Source organism: Eleutherodactylus coqui, chromosome 6, assembly GCF_035609145.1.
Source record: "Eleutherodactylus coqui strain aEleCoq1 chromosome 6, aEleCoq1.hap1, whole genome shotgun sequence".
NCBI lineage: Eukaryota > Metazoa > Chordata > Amphibia > Anura > Eleutherodactylidae > Eleutherodactylus > Eleutherodactylus coqui.
In genome coordinates this window covers 105,309,078-105,330,616 of record NC_089842.1, presented here as the reverse complement: position 1 = coordinate 105,330,616, position 21,539 = coordinate 105,309,078, and the positions used below count along the sequence as shown (strand labels likewise).

Below are 21,539 nucleotides of genomic sequence, written 5' to 3'. Positions count from 1 at the left end.
GGTTGTCTCGCGGCAGCAAGTGGGGTTATACACTTCTGTATGGCCATATTAATGCACTTTGTAATGTACATCGTGCATTAAATATGAGCCATACAGAAGTTATTCACTTACCTGCTCCGTTGCTGGCGTCCCCGTCGCCATGGATCCGTCTAATTCTGATGTCTTCTTGCTTTTTTAGACGCGCTTGCGCTGTGCGGTCTTCTCCCCTTCTGCTCGGTCCAGGCACGAGTGGCGTTCTGGCTCCGCCCCCTTCTACTCATCATCACGTAGCTCCGCCCCATCACGTGTGCCGATTCCAGCCAATCAGGAGGCTGGAATCGGCAATGGAACGCACAGAGCCCATGGTGCACCACGGGAGAAGACCCGCGGTGCACCATGGGAGAAAACCACAGTGCATCCCTGGGAAAGGACCGGCGGCCATCTTAGGCAGAAGATTTTTTAAAGTCCTTATTTCGTTGGATCGGTAAGTAGCAAGCGGTTTAAAAACCGCTTTAATTTGCTATTTTATGCCAGGGGGTGACAGGGGGAATGGGGTAAGGTAAAATTTTGAGGTTTGCTGCGAGACAACCCCTTTAAGCATGAATATACAGGAGGGAGTTTGGAGCAACAACTGGGGGCTCATCTGACAGCTCTCTTCTGTTTATGGCCACCTTGAGAGGTCTTGTAACAGGGAGAGACATTCCTCTCATGGAAATGACCCAGATTCTAGATATTGTACTGTATTTTTTGCCCTTGTGGGACCAGTTCACATGGGCGCAGGAGCACCCCCCCCCCCGCCATTATTTTAAAGGCCACTTAGCCTAATGAGTTTCAGATGTGTTCTATTTTTCTGCTAAATTGCGCAGCATATTGTGCATTTGCACAATCCCCATAGGCTTCTAGGGGGATATTTGGTGCACAAAAATGAAGCAGGCCTCTTTTTTCACTCTTGTGAAATGTGTAAAAATGAGTAATGAGTATAGGTTCTATTCTCTGGGTATTGAGTGCACAAATTTCGCACGTGCAAATATGTTCATGTGCAGGGGCCTTAAGGCCTCCTTCACACGAGCGTGACGGGCTCCGCCGCGTAATATTACGCAGTGAAGCCCGTCACGGCGCCCCCCAGAGCCCCTATACTTACCTGCGGGAGATAGCGTGAAATCGCTTCCCCGCCCACCGCCGCCGCGTCACCGCCCGTCACCGCCCACCGCCGCCGCTTCACCGGCCGTGTCACGTGCACGGCCGGCCGTGTCACGTGACGCGGCCGGCCGCGTCATATGGCGTCATATGACGCGCGGCGGTGGGCGGGAAAGCGTTTTTTCACGCTATCTCCCGCTGGTTACAGCGGGAGATAGCGTGAACGGACGGCTTCCATTGACTGCAATGGAAGCCATCAGCGCGTACAGCCCGTCCTCACCTGCAGAAAATAGAGCATGCTGCGGGTGAGGACGGGAGAAATTGCGGTGCGTAATTCCGCGGTGGAATTACGCATCGTGAGCATTGTGCTATTAGGTTCAATAGAACCTAATAGCAGGGGGCCACGCAGCGGATTTTTGCCGCGAATTTACACGGCGTAAATCCGTTCGTGGGAAGGAGGCCTTACACAGGAATGATCAGCGCTATTGAATAGAGGCTGAGTGGGTTGGGGATCGTTCCGACCCTCCTCCATTTACTTAAACAGGCATCATTCATAGGTAAACAACTGCCTGTTTACACGGGCCCATCAGATGTTCAGTTTTTATGCATACAGAAACTGAACAATTAACTAATTTATCATTTGTCCAGTTGGGGCATGCATGTAACCAATCCCACCACAGCCCTTGCCATAAGCTGGAAGCCTCAGTTGGGTACTATTATTGATATGTAATAAAATATATTAGAGTAGCAATAAATTAAACAGATCAGAGACGCAATATAGTGTGAGTGAATGTAATACAATAGACAAAACCAATCTAAGGGCTTATTCAGGCGTCCCTATATCGGCCGGGTTTTCACCCCCAGCCAATATACGCTGGACAGGGGCGGGGCTAAGTTCCACCCCATCCTGACCCCTCCCATTGCAAATAGTGGCGAGGGGGTGGGAGCTCAGTGCCGTGGGTTTTAAAGCTGCTCTTTCCCATCAGAAATTTCATGTTTTTTTACTGGGGCAAAACCGCAAGATTTCCACCAAGATTACGACCCGTGTGAAGCCGGCCTTAGAGAAACAATATCCTGGCTTGCTGATTATGCGCAAATATCAGGAACATGACTAGCAGTTGCAGCAAAATGTGCACTACAATGCAGCAGTACACCGCTATGTGCTAAACATATGGCAAGTGATTGGATCCCTGCATGAACTTCCAGCATGTGTGATAAATGCTGCCAGATAAACCATGTCTGAGATGAGGCTCGGTGCTAAAAGACCAGCTCCCCCAACATGTTTCACCAGAACTCCGGCGTCATCAGGGGTGTAGGAGCTAGAGCTGAAGTCTGGCTTCTGACAGGAAATAATAAAGGTGGAAGGCGGGTTCAATAGCAACCATCCGGCCAACCAAATTACATAATGTCATAATGACATCACAGCAAATGTTTGTGACAGCCAATGGGACGGCATCTAAGAAACAGCATCACAACAGTCACACATGGGCAGAAGCAGAAAAGTGACTGACCACAAGGGCTGCAGAAACCCCCTGAAATGTGCTGCAGATACCTGCACAAAAATGTCAGGCCTCATGTCCACGGGCCCACACGGTTTCCCCGTGCAGAATCCTGCAACGGATTCCGCCCAGCCCGCAGACATGAGGCCAGAAAATACATTTGACTCACCTGTTTGGACGCTGCGGGGCTCTCCTCAGTCGCAGCCGGATCTTCTTTCTTCTGCACAGCGGATGCACTCTAGATTTCTTTTTTTTTTTAACTCTTGCTTTCCTGTGGATCCGCAACACTGCCACAGTGTCATCCGCAGTTGTGTCACGGATTGGACGGCTTCTACTAGCTTCAATAGAACCCGCAGAAGCCGTCTATGTGAGAAAAGTGAATAAAAATGGAGCATGCTGCGTTTTTTTTTTCTGCGTGTGCGATCTGCACTGCGGGGAAAAAAATGACATCCACAGGCATTTAATTACCTGCGGGTGCCCAATGATTCCCTATGGCCAAGGATCGCTCATCAAAGAGACCCATGCAGATTCTGTAAATCAATTTATGCCATGGGCATGAGGTCTTCTGTTCCCATATGCACACCAAATGCATTTAGACTGAACGATAATCGTTCAAATTCTTTCTCTTCGCAGAAATCTGAACGATTTCCCGGCCCCTGTCAAAGGACCTTTAGTTTCTCCTGAGGTGGCGCTCCCAGTATATTGAACACTTTCTCCCAAGTTTTCCCCATGATTACTGACGGACCCAGCAGGAGGGACATTTTATTTATCTGCTTATTGTCAAAATACTCTTCAAACAAGGAGGGACTGTCTAAAGTACGGAGAACCTATTAAATAAGCCACCATCTCCCCATCTATATGCATCTCTGGAAGCAATGTAGATGTAACAAGCACCTACAAAAGGTCATCTCTTTGAGCAGACCACCTTCAATCTAGATGCTTTTTCAATCCCCTCAAATGCATCGATCTCTACCCCCTACTCAAATGTGTAATCACAGCATGAGCACAGTACGGATATTCCCTAGAGACATGCCACACATGCCCTCGGGTAGGCCTACTATAGCTTGAGATCCTAGTCCTGGAACCCACTTCAACATAAACACTTCAACTCAGTACTTTAGTGCAAAACCACTTCTTCAAGGTGACTATCCAAATTTACATGGATAAACTGTTGTATAGGGTCTAGAAAAATGTGCATAATCACCTCAAAGAAGTGGTTTCACACTAAAGTACTTAGCTGAGGTGCTTATGTGGTTGTGGGACCGCAGGTGTTATTAGCCAAAGGTTCAGAGACTGTAAGCAGGGGCGAAAGAGTTAAATTCAGTAACTGGGACACTCAAAAGGGCTCTGGTACTTTTAATTATGGCTGGCTGTGGTTATTTATTGGGCTTTGGTTAAAGGGGTGGTACCACAATTGCAAGTTATTCCCCTTCCAAGGGATAATTTGCTGATCGGTGGGGGTCTCACTTCTGAGACTCCCACCAATCTTGAGAATGGGGGTCCCATGCCCCCTCACTGTGGGATTATTATAGCCCTCTGCAGTTAGGAGGAAACTGAGTGGAATGCTGGTCATGCAATTACACAAGTGCTTCATTTACTTTAAATGGTACTGCAGAGATATCCGAGCAGGTGACACTCGAATATTTTCGGCAGCCCCCTTGAAATGGTATGCACGGGGGCTCCCTCTTTCACCCAGGAAAGCTCCATCCTACCCCTTTTAAAAGTAAGTCTATTCTGAGCCCAGTTACTGGCTGCAGCGCCTGTGACACCCGCAAACCGGGCGGGACTGTGCAGCCTGTAAATAAACAAAGCAGATTGGGGAATGGACTTATTGGCGAAATATAACTTGGGCCACCCTGTAAGGGTCTGGTTTCAAGCTTTCCCCCTTTAAGAAAGAAGTTGTGCCCCTATGCTGGCTTTGATGTACTTTGCACTCCTATTATGGGTCCAAAACCCATTGTACTGCACTTTCCATTGTTTCTTAATGCTGTGGACATTTCCTAACGGTGCAAAGAGCAATGGCGAACCTACCATACAGACGAAGAACAAGACAGATATGAGGCCCATGGTGGGAGGAAGACAGGCAGATGAAATGAAAATATTGATTTTAGTGGTTTAGTTTCCACTATCGGGATTCCAGAGTGTTAATACTACGTGGGATAACGATAGGGAAGGACCCATCTTCCTGCTTTTTTATGCAAACTCGCGCACAACAGCATGGAGTTTGAATAGTCGAAAAAAAACTCAGGATCATGCACTAATAAGCTCTGTGGCGTGCAAGCATATCAGCCATGCACCCATGTGGTTCTGTCCTCAGCAACTGATACCTGCTGTCACCACTAGGGAAATCTCAGTGCACAAAATCTATACAGCATATGTAGTTAGTTGCCCTAGGAGGAGTGCAGTAGACAGCCAGGATTATCTCATTTATCAAAAAAAATGAAAAGAATATTATTAAGTTAATCGATACATAATTTTTACACTAATAAAATGGACTTCACAAAGTTACAAACCATTACTTTTAATTTCTTATTTATTTGTTTGTTTTTAGGTTCATTTCTCAGAATCTGTTATTCATAAACACACGAATACACTAGAGAAGAGCAACAAAAGCTATAATTCCAGTAATGCTGACATAAACCAACCGTTCAAGAGTCTTCAACGCTACAAGCGGTCAAACTGTGATGCGGGACAGTTCTATGACGAAAAAGTCAAACACTGCTGCAGGATGTGCCCTGCAGGTGAGCTCAGAATACTATGTGCAAACACTAAATACACTCCACGTTTATGTGATACATTTTAGTACATAGAGGGCGGTATTTGAGTAGTTATATTCTTGTACATAGGGGCAGTATTATAGTAGTTATATTCTTGCACATAGGGGGCAGTATTATAGTGGTTATATTCTTGTACATAGGGGCAGTATTATAGTAGTTATATTCTTGCACATAGGGGGCAGTATTATAGTGGTTATATTCTTGTACATAGGAGGCAGTATTATAGTGGTTATATTCTTGTACATAGGGGGCAGTATTATAGTAGTTATATTCTTGTACATAGGGGGCAGTATTATAGTAGTTATATTCTTGTACATAGGGAGCAGTATTATAGTAGTTATATTCTTGCATATACGAGGCAGTATTATAGTAGTTCTATTCTTGTACATAGGAGGCAGTATTATAGTAGTTATATTCTTGTACATAGGGGGCAGTATTATAGTAGTTATATTCTTGTATATAGAAGGTAGTATAGTAGTTATATTCTTGTACATAGGGGGAAGTATTATAGTAGTTCTATTCTTGTACATAGGGGGCAGTATTATAGTAGTTATATTATTGTACATAGGGGGCAGTATTATAGTAGTTATATTATTGTACATAGGGGACAGTATTATAGTAGTTATATTCTTGTACATAGGGAGCAGTATTATAGTAGTTATATTCTTGTACAGAGGAGGGTAGTATTATAGTAGTTATATTCTTGTACATACGGCGCAGTATTATAGTAGTTATATTCTTGTACATAGGGAGCAGTATTATAGTAGTTATATTCTTGTACAGAGGAGGGTAGTATTATAGTAGTTATATTCTTGTACATAGGGAGCAGTATTATAATAGTTATATTCTTGTACATAGGGGCAGTATTATAGTAGATATATTTTTGTACATAGGGGGTAGTATTATAGTAGTTATATTATTGTACATAGGGGGCAGTATTATAGTAGTTATATTATTGTACATAGGGGGCAGTATTATAGTAGTTATATTCTTGTACATAGGGGGTAGTATTATAGTAGTTATATTCTTGTACATAGGAGGCAGTATTATAGTATTTATATTCTTGTACATAGGAGCAGTATTATAGTAGTTATATTCTTGTACATAGGAGGCAGTATTATAGTAGTTACATTCTTTTACATAGGACCAGTATTATAGTAGTTATATTCTTGTACATAGGGGGCAGTATTATAGTAGTTATATTCTTGTACATAAGGGGCAGTGTTATAGTAGTTATATTCTTGTACATAGGGGGCAGTATTATAGTATTTATATTCTTGTACATAGGAGCAGTATTATAGTATTTATATTCTTGTACATAGGAGCAGTATTATAGTAGTTATATTCTTGTACATAGGGGGCAGTATTATAGTAGATATATTCTTGTACATAGTAGCAGTATTATAGTAGTTATATTCTTGTACATAGGAGGCAGTATTATAGTAGTTATATTCTTGTACATAGGGGGCAGTATTATAGTAGTTACATTCTTTTACATAGGACCAGTATTATAGTAGTTATATTCTTGTACATAGAGGGCAGTATTATAGTAGTTATATTTTTGTACATAGGGGGCAGTATTATAGTAGTTATATTCTTGTACATAGAGTGCAGTATTATAGTAGTTATATTTTTGTACATAGGGTCAGTGGGGTTGTAAGATGGCAAGTTGATAACACAGCTGATCGCCTGTCAAATGCACCTTGAGGCCAATAGGATTGAGTCTGAATCTGTGTTCTACATCTGATGTTGTGTACTTGATCCTGTGCAGTAAATGTCCTGTTGGGGAGTCTTTATATTGGAGATACAGGACAAAAACTGAAAGCGAGGAAGAGTCTCACCGCCACAGGAATAATGAAAGAAAGACCGAATTACGCGTGGCTGAGTATTTTTATAGTCACGGACACAACATAGAACATCAAGAAGCTTTGGCAATCCGGTTGAGATCTTCCGATAATGTGACGGGTGTCAGATGGGGGGGAGTAGAAAGCAAAGTGAGCCTATATGCGGACGATACCATTCTTTTTCTTTCAAACCCGGATATCTCCTTCTCCCAAGCCATGACCTACATAGACCAATTCTCCCAATTCTCCGGACTATTTGTGAACTGGACCAAATCCACAATTCTATACACTGACCTTAATCCCAAAACTGATCCCTATGTTACCAAATATAACCTGGCAATAGTCTCCAGATTTAGATATCTAGGGATAATCATGGCGCGTGAACACCATAATGCCATAGAAGATAATATTATTCCCTTGCAAGAAACTTTAAGACACAAATTTAAGAAATGGGCCAAATTACCATTATCAGTAGCAGGCCGTATAAACCTAATCAAAATGGCGATTCAACCTAAATGTTTATATATATTTCAACATATGCCACTACAGATCCCCAAACGGCTCTTTCAATCCTTCAACTCCCTCATCACGTCATTTGTGTGGAATTCCACCCGCCCCAAACTAAGCCTTACGACACTACAAAGGCCAAAAGACCGAGCGGGGATGGCCCTCCCAGATCTCCGATTATACTATCTAGCAGGACAGCTGAGGAATATCCAACCATGGTTCCGCTCTAAAAAGATGCCCACGGCAGACAGTTACTTGGCCGAACAAGTAAAAGGCAACAACCTACTAAATTACTTAGAATTCCCAGAATGCTCAAACTCAGCCGAAGTATTACCCCTACACAAGCTGGCACTCAGTGTCTGGAGAGAAGTTAAAAAACTACAAAATTTCCACGACGTGATGTCGGATCTCCCTCTCTGGAATAACCCCGGTCTGACCGCCTTACTTTCCATACCAGATACCCACTATTGGACCAACTTGGGAATTACCACGATAGGCGACATATATAAGGAAGGAGTATTCCCTACATTTACCCAGATATGTGAACAACTCCAGACCCCCCAACTGCAACTATTCAGGTTTTTTCAGCTGAGACATGCGCTGAACACTCAGTTCCCTCCGACCTCTACCCAAATATCAAAATTCCCCACGATCGGCATACTAAAATCACAAGGCCCCAAGGGTCTGATCTCAACCCTTTACACACACCTAATCTCTGCAAAGCTAAACTCTAATCCACTTCCCGCCTTCGATAAATGGAAAACTTGTATTCCTTCCCTAACACCGGAAGAATGGACAGAAATAGAGGAATCCCACTTAACAGTATCCCCCGCTATAAACAACAAATTGATTCAACTATACATTGTCCATTAAGCATATATAACCCCTAGTCGTCTATTTAAAATGGGAAACACCCAGTCAAACTCCTGCCATAGGTGCAACCAACCAAACGCGGACTTCTGGCATCTAATATGGAACTGCCCAGCTATCAAGACCTACTGGTCCAATGTAATAGTCCGAATAAACCAACTATTAGTACCTCCCTACATCATAAATACTGACCCCAAGATAATTCTGTTTGGCATGCTGGAGGAGGAGCACTGGCCAAAATACACCTCTATATTTCTTAAAGAAGTGCTTTTCCTAGCACGCAAAGAGATAGCCATGCACTGGATGGCCACGGACCCACCCTCGACCACACAATGGATTCAATTGGTAAACTCGATAATCCCATACGAAAAAATTATATATAAAAAGAGAGGGTGCCCAAGCAAATACCACAAGATCTGGGGCTCATGGCTGGAGTCCTACTCCACGCTATCTACAGACTAAACAGCATATCAACAGAAATAAAACAAGACCAGCACGGATTGCTTCAGTTTAATTGTTTATAGTTATTTAGTTTTCTCAGACTTTAGACATATGCAACACAAGATTTATTTTGTTAAATAAAAAATAATAAACATGTGAATAAAACATGAAGATACAGCTAAAGTAAACCCCAGACGGGAAATTCTAAGTACAGCATTGAATTGTATTTTGATATTCTATATTTCTTTTTTCTGTATCGTATAATATGTGTGATAAATAAAGAGAAGTTAAAAAAAAAACATAGAACATCAAGATTACCGTATTAAAAAGCAACTTCAAATCTTAATGTCATAGAAGAATTTGGGAGTACAAATTTATAACCATGTTGGACGCCGTCAGGACAGGAATTAACATTTCATGTGGTTTCATGCAACATTGAAGAATATGAGAAATCTACAGCAGAGATAACACACAGGCCTGATGACCCCCCAACACCAATTTAGAGACCATAAAACTTTCACATCTTTATCTGTGGACTAATTATTTACCCCTCCCTTACTGGTATTGTTTTACGTGCAAATTAATCGAATCATGTTTGTGCCTTTTTATATGTATGAGTATATATATATATATATATATATATATATATATATATATATATATATATATATATATATTACTTTGGATCTATTTAGGTTCAAAAGCGTTGGCTCTAATTAGGCAGGAAAGCTCGCTATAATATCATGTCTTTTAGTTAACCATTAAAAGGTATCATATCTACAAGATTACTTTTTTCCTGTTATTTTTGGGTGACGTAGCACTCAAAGTGTTGAGGGGGTTTTCAGGTGAGGTTCATCCTCAAGATTGGTCATCAATAGTAGATCAGTTGGGGTTCGACATGCAGAACCCACATTGATAAGCTGTGTGCTGGAAACACACAGCTCCACACACTGTGCTGCATCTTAGAATGATATTGCAGGCTCAGACGCATTCACTTCAATGGCACTGAGCCTGAAGTACCATTTGGGGCAGGTGCACCGTGTTTCCAGCACACTTTGGCTCTGTGCACTAGTGCAGAGACTTCAGTAAACAGCTGATCAGCAGGAACGTTTGGTGTAGGACCCTGAATGATCTGCTAGCTATGTCCTATCCTGAGGATAGATCATCAATAGTTTAAACTGGAAAACCCCTTTAAGCTTCAGTTAAGCTGTTAAACGATCCATGTGGCATAAGCAAATTTCTTTTAGCTACGGAGATTAGCGTGGAATGAATTGGTTCAGCAGGGCACGCAATGGTCATTGGTAGGAATCCAGCTGCTGGTTGATATTATCTAGTATTTAGATAATCTTTTAATATCTATTAGATATTCTATTTTATCTTCTCTAATAACTAAGCTTGCCTTTATACGGTATTTTGAAATGTTGCTGTTTTTCTGTTTTTTTTAGGACAACATGTAGAGCGCTCATGTTCATCTATGGGGCAAAATCCTGAATGTAAACCATGTGAAGAGGGAACCTACCTTAAAGAGATCAACTACTTAACTAAATGTAAACGTTGTACCAGTTGTCATCAAGGTAAAGTACTCTTCATAGAAGTAGATATGGAAGCATACATTATACACTTGATACAATTACTTTATGGAATTGTATTGTGAACAATTGGCTAATTGACTTCTTAGGGAAAACAACTTTAGGAACAGGACATTCCCATCCCCTATACAGAGACCTACCGTATATTCTGTTAATGGGAAAGCAGCTGCAGGAAATGTAATTTCCTTATAGCTTTTCTCATCTTTTATCATAGTTCCTAGAGATGAGAGAGCATACTCGTCCGAGCTTGATACTCGTTCCAGTATTAGGGTGTTCGAGATGCTCGTTACTAGAGGCGAGTACCACGCGATGTTCGAGTTACTTTCATTTTCTTCCCTGAGAAATTTGCGCGCTTTTCTGGCCAATAGAAAGACAGGGAAGGCATTACAACTTCCTCCTGTGATGTTCCAGCCCTATACCACCCCCCTGCAGTGAGTGGCTGGCGAGATCAGGTGTCACCCGAGTATTAAAATCTGCCCCTCCCGCGGCTCGCCACAGATGCATTCTGACATTAGTTCAGGGAAAGTGGTATCTTGGTGGAGCTGCTATAGGGAGAATGTTAGGAGTATTTTAGGTTTCAAGAACCCCAACGGTCCTTCTTAAGGCCATAGAAATCGCAGATCGCACCTATGTGCGATCTGCGATTTCTGTTCTCTTCTCTATATGCGCTCAATGGGGCCGGCGGCAGCAGCGCCGACCCCATTGAGAACATATAGAAGACAAATCATTCTTCTCTGCCACAGCTGTAACAGCTGTGGCAGAGAAGAACGATGTTTGCCCATTGAATTCAATGGAGCCGGCAATACAGCAGGTTCCACTGAAAGCAATGGGCTGCCGGCGTGCGCGGGATGAATTGTCGGGAAGGGCTTAAATATATAAGCCTTCCTTGCAATTCATCCAGAAATGTGTTACAATAAAAATATATACCGGCGTATAAGGCGACGGGGCGTATAAGACGACCCCCCAACTGTCACCTTATACGCCGGCAATACAGTGGAGCAAAGAATAAAAATCATTACTCACTTCTTCTGACATTCTGCGGTGCTCCTGCAGGCTGTCGCTCCCTCCTGGTTCCCGGCAGAGCATTGCTTTCTCTACGAAGGGCTTTAAATCCCCGCCTCCAGAAACACACGTGCCTTCAGCCAATCACAGCCAATGACAATGATGTCATTGAATGGCTGTGATTGGCTGTGTTTCTGGAGGCGGGGATTTCAAGCCCTGCCTCCAGAAAGCAATACTCTGCCGTGGACCAGGAGGGAGCGACAGCCTGCAGCAGCACCGCAGAACGCCGGGGGAAGTGAGTAATGACTTTTATTCTTTGCTCCGCTGTATTCCCGGCGTATAAGGTGACAGTTGGGGGGTCGTCTTATACGCCCCGTCGCCTTATACGCCGGTATATATTTTTATTGTAACACATTTCTGGATGAATTGCAGGGAAGGGCTTATATATTTAAGCCCTTCCCGACAATTCATCCTGCGATCGCCGGCAGCCCATTGCTTTCAGTGGAACCTGCTGTATTGCTGGCTCCATTGAATTCAATGGGCAATCATCGTTCTTCTCTGCCACAGCTGTTACACCTGTGGCAGAGGAGAACGATCTTTACGCTGACAGTGCGGGGGGGGGGGGCACTCTTGCCGCTATTGTGGCTTAATAGTGGGACCTGTGAACTTGAGATGCAGCCCAACATGTAGCCCCTCGCCTGCCCTATCCGTTGCTGTGTCGTTCCCATCACTTTGTTGAATTGCCCAGATTTTCACAAACGAAAACCTTAGCGAGCATCGGCGATATACAAAAATGCTTGGGTCGCCCATTGACTTCAATGGGGTTCGTTACTCGAAACGAACCCTCGAGCATTGCGAAAATTTCGTCCCGAGTAACGAGCACCCGAGCATTTTGGTGCTCGCTCATCTCTAATAGTTACTCCTTGAATTTCAGGAACTGTTAGGGAATAGCTCACAGTTCAATTCTCTAATCTGTAGGTAAATCTATTCTTAAAGGAGTTTTCTCAGTAGACATATTGATGACATACAGTATATGCCATCAATGTTGGGAACTGTAGTTTAGCAATGGCTGGGAAGCATGCAGTAGCAATATCTAGTGTATGTCCATTCTGCTAAAAGGGTTTTCCGACATTCAACAGAAACTTGCAGATAATGGTGTAAAATATAAAAAAAAGCCATACTAAGCTTTTCAGATAGCCTGCTCCGTCCAACGTTGCTGCATCGGTCCTCATCAGTCCAATTCCAGAAGTGTCTGTAGTTGTCATGTGCCATTCATCTCTCATGTGACCTCTCAGCCAATCACTGGCCTCAGTGATCTCATAATTTGCTGTATGTACAGATGCCCGCTGAGGCCAGAGATTGGCTGAGCCGTCACGTGAGAAATGAATTGCTAACTACTACTGCAGTCACTTTTAGGATTAGACCAGTACCTTTTTCCCCCTATTTTATACCATTATCCGCTGCCTGTAGTTTTTTTAAGGCTGGGCTCACACGGGCAGATTCCAATTGCAGAATCCGCAATCGTTGTTTCCAATTGCAAAATCTGATATTGTCCATTGAAAGTGTGAATATTCACTTTTTTGCTCACACTCATAGATACGAATTGCATATTCCGCGAGCAGAGGAAAAATCGCAGCACGCTTTATTTTGCTGAGGACTTCCTGCGGACAGCCTCAATTGAAGTCAATGGAGGCTGTCCGACCCGCAGCCAATACACAGTTAATATTGAGTATGGGCTGTGAGTACCTGTGACATCGCTAAGCGATGACATGGGAAACACAAACCTTAAAAAAAAAACTGCACTGGATATGACCGATGGTGAGCCGCCGCCGTCATCTGCAATACATGAAAATAAGATGCGCAGGGTCACTAGCTAGGCTCATAGCCGTAAGTCACTGTGGGTCTCCCGCATGTGGAATCCGGTGCGCTCCTGTGAGCCCGGCCTTAGTCAGAAAATCCCTTTAAGTGGAAGACATAGTCCATTATGACAACTAAGATCTGCAAAGATGTTCTAGCTCATCTCACTCTTCCTTTGACAGACACAGAAGTAGAACAAGTGAAATGCTCTGCAAATACAAATGCAGAATGTGGATGTAAAGAAGGTTATTTTAAGCATCGGGAGAACTGCAAGGCTTGTACAAAATGCCGCAATCGAAGGATAATCAATAATTGTGAGTGCAAATCTTCTAGTTTTTATCTGAGATCTGTTAATGGAATTGCCTTATTTATAAAACTGGTTTTCAAATACCCTATTACGGAGCTTTAGGGAACTTCCAGGCAAATACTATGGATGACCTATCCTCAGGATAAGTCATTAATAGTTGATCGGCTGGGGTCTGCTGCCGACTGATCAGCTGTTCTGGAACCCGCTATCACTGGTTAAATACACAGGGTAGCGGAAGCTGATTGCTCTGACCCCTGTGTAATGACTGGCACTGGTAATGGCGGGCGTAGCTCTCATTAAAATCAGTGACAGCTGTGCCTGTAATTACCAGTGCCCGCCACTACTAAGACGTTGGAGTGATCTGTTTCTGCTTGGTACCCAGTGTATTTTGCTAGTGACAGTGATCTCCAGAACAGCTGATCGGTCGGGGTCCCATGTGGTGGACCCCCGCTGATCAGCTGTTGATGACCTATCCTGTGGATAGTATTTGGGTAGTGTCCATTATTTAGGAACCTTATGTATTAGCCATAGCAGAAACCAGCTACAAAGAGCTTCTCTCTTTGGGAGATCCAGCACATCCATGCATTACACTGACCATTGCTCTACAGACCTGTGTAAAGGGTCAAGCATTGATTTGAAGGAATGCTGCCATCCAGGTGGCGCTGCAGGGGAATTGTTTCATCTTATTTGCATATTACCCAGAGGAGCATGGATGGCCTTATAAGTCTCCTTGGTGCTCGCCCTAAGGAGAGATGTTACCCTCCCAACTTCAGCTGGGACCGTGTGTAATTCTTCATGTCTTCTTTTGTGCCACTGCTGGGAAATTAAAGCCTTGCTGCTTGGGGTGCCCCTCAAATCACAGTGGATATCTGGGAATGTTGGCAGCAGGACAATTTCCAGTCTTGGGTAGCAAACTTTAGCACCTTAGTGCAGGCCCATTCTAATATGTGCTATTGGTTCTCCTCTATTGTATCTATGCACTGGGGAGAATTACTGTGAGGAGCAGGGTACCCAGGGCATTTTAGGGGATGGTCTGGTGGCAAGCAGTGGTCTGTCCACTAATCTGATTATGTCACTAAGGATAGGCATCCAAGTGACAATGAATTCTGTAAGATGTCCTGGGGAAAGTGGGCTGAAACAGTCTGTAGATCAAATTAGGTTACACCTACACAAAATAGTACAGTGTCTTTGTGTACTATATCTGTCTTGTACTAAGGGTCCATTTAGACCTGCCGATTTCTTGCTTGGATAAGTGAATGATGTCAGAGTTCGCTCTCGTGCAGCCTGGTTATACAGGAAGATACATCGTTGGCTGGTTCACACAAGCAATTGTTCAGTCATCACATTCACTTTATAAGTGAATGAGAATGACTGAATGAGCAGTATTTAACCCAAATGATCAGTGAACAAGCCAATGATTATTTTTATACCTGTGTACAATAAACACAGAATTAACGATTTATCGTTCGGCGGCTGCGTTCACACTAAATGATTATCGTTCATTTTCACTTGTTTGAATATAATCGTTCTGTGTGAAAGGGCCTTAATGTTGGGTGGTAGAGAAGGAATTGCATTGAGTCCAGAACAATTACCTTGTGCAAAGTAGGTACCATGGTCTTAAGAAGTCACTGTGAATCTGTCCACTGTGTCTCTTCTGCCATCTAGTGGACAGATAGCAGTTTTACATTTCATAGTTTTACTCAGTCTCTACATTTACTTATTTTCCTCATTTATAGCACACTCATATTACATAGATTGTCATTGCTTACATTGGGCCTCACAAGGTAAATTCACTTATTAGTATATTTTTGGGGGAACCCCACGCAAACACAGAGAGAGCATACACAGTTCATGTAGATGTTGCACTTGGTCACATTTGATCCCAGGATTTCAGCTCCGCAAGGTACCAGTACTAACCACTGAGCCACCATGCTGCTATATATTTAGTTTTGGTTGTTACAGAATGACATACAGATGTATTTTTTCCTTTGCATTGACTTGAATTTGGGTAATTTCACATGATACAAAAAGTAGTGGATTCTTGCTCCACCCAGTAAAAAACTGTACAGTGTTTTAGGCATGGGAGCCTGTGGTTAACCCTTTGCAATCCAATTTTGGATTTAGGGTGTTCTAGGGGTCTTTCTCTTTCTGCCATTATACAATGGCGCCATCTGCTGGCTAAAGCCAGTACTGCGGTATGGAACATGCTGGAGAGGCCCCCACAACAGAGCCGCCAGTAATATACAGTAAGAATATCCTGCTGGACGTCTTTTGACATCAGAGCTGTACAGCCTTCAATCAGAATGTCTTCAGACGTCAGACAGTGGATTGGAAAGGATTAAAGTTGGCTGATGGATGGGTTCATTGAAAGCATCCATCCCGGACATCCATTTAAAAAATGTATACAATGAGCATAAACTTTTTTTTTTCATCGAAGCCCATGTTAGAGAGTTATTCGTTGGATGTAAATTATTTTTTTAACATGTGCCACACATCTTGGGATATGTTAAGAGCCAAATGAAAGGGATATTGTGGTAACAAGACGTTATCCCCTATTCACGGAACAGAGGGTAACTAGCTGATCCGTTGGGTTACAACTGCTGATATTCCCCACCGATCCAAAGAACTGGGGTCCAGTTTACCCCTCTTCTGATCACTTCAGCATTGCAGCTCTAATCAAAGTGATGTCACTTTGAATGGAGCAATGGCGATGCATGCGCACAACTGATCCATTCATTTGGGCCAGATGACCCCGGAGGTCCCTTCCAACTTTACAATTCTATGGTTCTATTTCAATGGGGCTGATAAAGCTAGCCGAGTATAGCGCTTGGATATTTCCATCAGCCCTATTGAAATGAATGTAGCAGCATGACGCAGGTGTACTTATCTCTCCACTCTGTTTGGAGCTGCGATACTGCATTCTCAGTATTGTTGGGGGTCCCAATAGTCAGACCTCCACCAATCTATCAGTTTACACCCAGTGGATCCCTTTTATGTGAGGACACATCTTTATATCTATAGTTATACACTACTAATATATAGTATATTTATGTAATTAGGTTCCGCAACGGACAATACTCAGTGTGGTGACTGCCTGCCTAATTTCTATGAAGAGAAGAATGAATGTCATCCCTGTAATCAGTAAGTGCATGGAAAATAATTATTTTTTACATCGCTGCATTCAAAGACCATAACTTTTTTATTTTCCCATAGCCGGGGCTATGTAAGGGCTTGTTTTTTTGCGGGCAAGCTGTAATTTTTATTCATACCCTTTTAAGATGCATATGACTTTCTCGATCACTTTTAGGGTTTATTCATACAGGCGTATATCGTTCAGATTTTCACGCCCGGCCGATAAAAGCTTCCCCTCTCTGCAAGGGGAGGAGGCGGACCGGGAGCAGTGCACTGAGCTCCCGCCCCCTCTCCACCCCTCGCCAATGTTTGCAATGGGAGGGGCAGGACTTGGGCAGAGCTGAATAGTGATGTCAGCAGAGTATATTTGCACCCTCTAATTGCACAGACCACTTGGACATGTTTGTTTCTCTGTGTCTTGTAAATCGTTTGCATTTACAGACTAAAATAATTTCTTCCATGTTGTTGTTTCTATTGTTCTGTGAGTTTGGTCACTCATTTATTTTTTTCCAGGTCAAGTAAACAATGTGGGGATATGAATGGCAACTGCTCACCTGTTTGTAAACCAATTGAACCAAGTAAGTCAAAGCAGATAGGAGACTTATGACAGATAGCACCCCATACCATATTTCTTTCTGCCAGATAAAATTCACAATGCCTTAAGAGACACCACTAGGGGGAGTTTGGAGCTTACTGCATACTATTCATACATTGAACTCACTAATAAAACAGTATGCAGTGAGCTCCCCCTAGTGGTAGCTGCAGACCCCCGGAACTTTATCTTCAAACTCTATGTTTATGCAGGAGATTTGGAGCTCTGTATCAGAAAAACTGAACTTCAACTGCTGTAACCTTATATTAAGAAATGACTCAGCACATTATTATATTATTAATAACATGTGGTATTATTATTTATTTAGCATCTACAGTGTCATACATATTGACTGGGGCCTTCCTGCTGCTTCTACTACCATGTGGAGGTCTTCTTATTTACAAGCACAAAAGAAAGAAGAAGCATAACAAGAGTCACTCAGTGATGGGTATATATTATTACTGTTACTATATGTGGTAATGCATCCACTTATCAATTATAGGATAGTAGCAGATTAGTCCAGCAGCTATAAATGACAAAGCTGCATGCTGAAAATGTATCTAATTCATTTGTGATTATGAAAAGGAATTAAAAAACCACTCAGGCTCCAGGAATATTATTGCAGTCATTACAGGGAGTTCGGCAGCCACTGCTGTATTCTGCAAAAGCTGCTATAAAGCAATTTTCTGGATACTGTTAATAGCAGCACAGGCAGGGCGTAACTATAGAGGATGCAGGGGATGCGGTTGCACCTGGGCCCAGGACCCTTAGGGGGGCCATAAGGACCATCTTCTCCATATTGGGAGCCTAGTAGTATGAATAAAGCATTATAGTTGGGGGGCCCTGTTACAGATTTTGCATTGGGGCCCAGAAGCTTCAAGTTACGCCTCTGAGCACAGGCAAGATGGCAGCCTACATAATCATCAGGTCGTCAGTGCTCGTGCAGTGCTCTCAAACTGAAAGACTTGCAGGTCGCTCACAGGCTTCTCGTCTGCTTCTCGCTACCTGCTCACCTCTTCCTATAGGAAGCGCTGTGCGGGGAGCTTTCACGCATCACGAAAAGCCAGCAATCCAGCGAGTGCGAACGAGGTAGTTTAAGCTGACAGAAAAGTCAGCTTAAACAACCGCTAACAACAAATGAGCGATAGTTTCGCTTTCACATGTCACGATTATCGCTCACTTTCACTCGTTTAACAAATTTTGTGATAATCGTTGTATATAAAAGGGCGTTTACCTAAAAATATAGGTCAAACTTTCCCTTTAACTTAGGTCCTTTGACAACATCTTGGAGACACAAAAGGCCTGGACACATTCCAACCATCTGGTTCCTATGTATCCCTGGCACAAGTGTGGTGGGGCTGAGAGCCCAGGAAGCTTTAGATGCATTTTTAGTGTTAGAAGTTAGTGAAGTTACTAGAAATATAGGTGTTATTTTTCAGATATTGGATGCCAGTCTGTCTTGTTTCTGCACAGTCTTGCTTTATGATGCAAACCATAGTAGCATATGAAATAATAATTTCTTTTCATCCTTTTCAGGAGAACACGTCTTCACAGTGGTAAGATCATATTGTCTCTTACTATATTATGATAGGTCAGTTATAGGCTGGATTCACGCGGGCGTATATCGGCCAGGTTTTCACGCCCGGCCGATATACGCTGCCCCTCTAATGCATTGGTTTACAATGCATCAGTGCACATGGGCGTATTTCCATGGCGTAAAAGGCCGCCAAGATAGAGCATTTCAGCCAGGCACTTTTACGCCGACAGCGGCTGCATAGACTCCTATGGGAGCCAATGACAGCTATCGGAGTAGGAAGGTGGGAGGGAGTTTAGCAGTGTGACTCCTAAACTTACACCCCCTTCCCTGCTCCTCTCCACCCCTATGCCAGCTGTTTGTAATAGGAGTGGGTTGGAGCTTAGCTCCACCCCTCCCCGTCACTTCCCATTGCTGGCTGTGACAAGGAGCGGATGGGTGTGGATGATAGTGTGCTAAGTGTCCCGTCTCCTCCCCTTGCCAAAAGATGGCAAGGGGAAGGGAAGGGGAACACAGGGGGCATGTACGCTGAGGCATTGCGGCCTCGGCGAATATGTGCCGGGCCAGTGCCATTTGAACGGACACACAAACTTTAGATTTGTGAGCCCGTTCATGCGTTTTTACATCGCCGGTGGGCGAACGTAAAAGTGAGGATGCCCGTGTGAATCCAGCCATAAAACAATGAACCGAGTTTTACAAAAATAAATAGATGTGAAGGAAAGAGAAGGATAGATAGATAGATAGATAGATAGATAGATAGATAGATAGATAGATAGATAGATAGATAGATAGATAGATAGATAGATAGATATGAGATAGATAGATAGATAGATAGATAGATATGAGATAGATAGATAGATAGATAGATATGAGATAGATAGATAGATATGAGATAGATATGAGATAGATAGATAGATAGATAGATAGATAGATATGAGATAGATAGATAGATAGAAAGATAGATAGATATGAGACAGATAGATATGAGACAGATAGATATTGACAGATAGATATGGGATAGATAGATACAGCAGGAAATGACTCCACCCACAAAGAACAGAGCAGAGGAGAAAGAGGTACAACAAGAAATGACTCTACCCACAAAGAACTGTGTAGGAAATGCACAGACTCCTCTTGAATGGAGAAAAAGAAGTGCTGTTGTGAAGAAGAAAAGGAGAATGCTGGTTGTGGGGGATTCTCAATTGAGAGGAACAGAGGCCGCTGTCTGCAGACCTGGCACCTCACGAGAGGTGTGCTATCTTCCAGGTGCACAAATTAAAGATGTGGCTGATAGGCTGCCAAGACTCTTCAGTCCTACAGAACATCACCCATTCCTACTAATACATGTAGGAACAAGTGACACTGCAAAAAAAGGACCTTGCAACTATCTGCAGAGACTTTGAAGACCTTGGAAAGAAGGTGAAGGAACTAGAAGCACTAGTAGTCTTCTCATTCATTCTCACAGTGGATGGCCATGGAATAAGAAGATGGAACAGGATTCTAGAGGTGAACAACTGGCTACGTCGATGGCGCTGTCAGCAAAGACTTGGATTCCTAGACCATGGAGTGAATTACCTATATGATGGACTGCTTGCTAGAGATGGGTTGCACCTTACAAAACAGGTAAGCATATATTTGGTGGGCGCCTTGCTTCACTCATTAGGAGAGCTTTAAACTAGAACAATATAGGTAGGGAAGTGAAAGGCTAGGTGATAATATACAGCTAATTAATACATTTGAGAACATTGCTATTAGAAGTGGAAAGAAAGAACAAAGACAAGAAATTCAGAAGGAGTGTAGAGGAGCAAGAGACACCGATCACAAACTAAAATGTTTTTACACAAATGCCCAGAGCATGGGAAACAAACAAGGAGAATTGGAGCTCCTAACACATGAAGAGAAATATGATGGCATAGACAGCACAGAAACTTGGTGGAATGATACACATGATTGGAATGCAAGGCTTGAAGGATACAACTTATTTATAAGAAACAGACCTAAAAAAGGGGAGGAGGTATTGTGTTCTATGTTAGGAAAACATTAATCTCCACAGAGATTCAAACTTCAGACCATGGGAGTTCTGTAGAAACTGTGTGGGTAAGAATACAAGGAGAGAACAACAGAAAGGACCCCATTGTAGGCATTTACTATAGGCTGCCTGGACAAGCAGAAGATATTGATGAACTGTTTCTACATCAGATGGCCAAGCTCTCAAAAAAGCATGACATAGTGATTATGGGAGATTATAAGTTATAACTATCCAGACATTTGTTGGGAATCTCTCTCAGGTAAAAGTAAGGGATCCAACAAATTCTTATCCACTCTTGCTGACAACTTTATCTTCCAAAAGGTAGAAGAGAAAACAAGGGAATCTGCTATCTTGGACCTAATTCTTACCAACAGGGAGGGAATGGTTGAGGAAGTAAGGGTAGCTGGGACCTTAGGAGGCAGCGATTATGCTAACCTTGAATC

The 21,539-nt window shown here is 43.0% G+C and overlaps 1 protein-coding gene across 1 annotated transcript in view; it reads left to right on the top strand.

Annotated features, from left to right (window-relative positions):
- Window positions 1–21,539, top strand: part of TNFRSF25 (TNF receptor superfamily member 25) — a 43,114-nt gene that overhangs the window by 12,168 nt on the left and 9,407 nt on the right. The window contains exons 2-8 of the mRNA XM_066605700.1: window positions 5,167–5,356; window positions 10,500–10,628; window positions 13,685–13,816; window positions 16,869–16,950; window positions 17,455–17,519; window positions 17,862–17,981; window positions 19,070–19,089. Of these exons, the coding sequence (XP_066461797.1) occupies window positions 5,167–5,356; window positions 10,500–10,628; window positions 13,685–13,816; window positions 16,869–16,950; window positions 17,455–17,519; window positions 17,862–17,981; window positions 19,070–19,089 (738 nt within the window). The remainder of the gene's footprint in view (window positions 1–5,166; window positions 5,357–10,499; window positions 10,629–13,684; window positions 13,817–16,868; window positions 16,951–17,454; window positions 17,520–17,861; window positions 17,982–19,069; window positions 19,090–21,539) is intronic.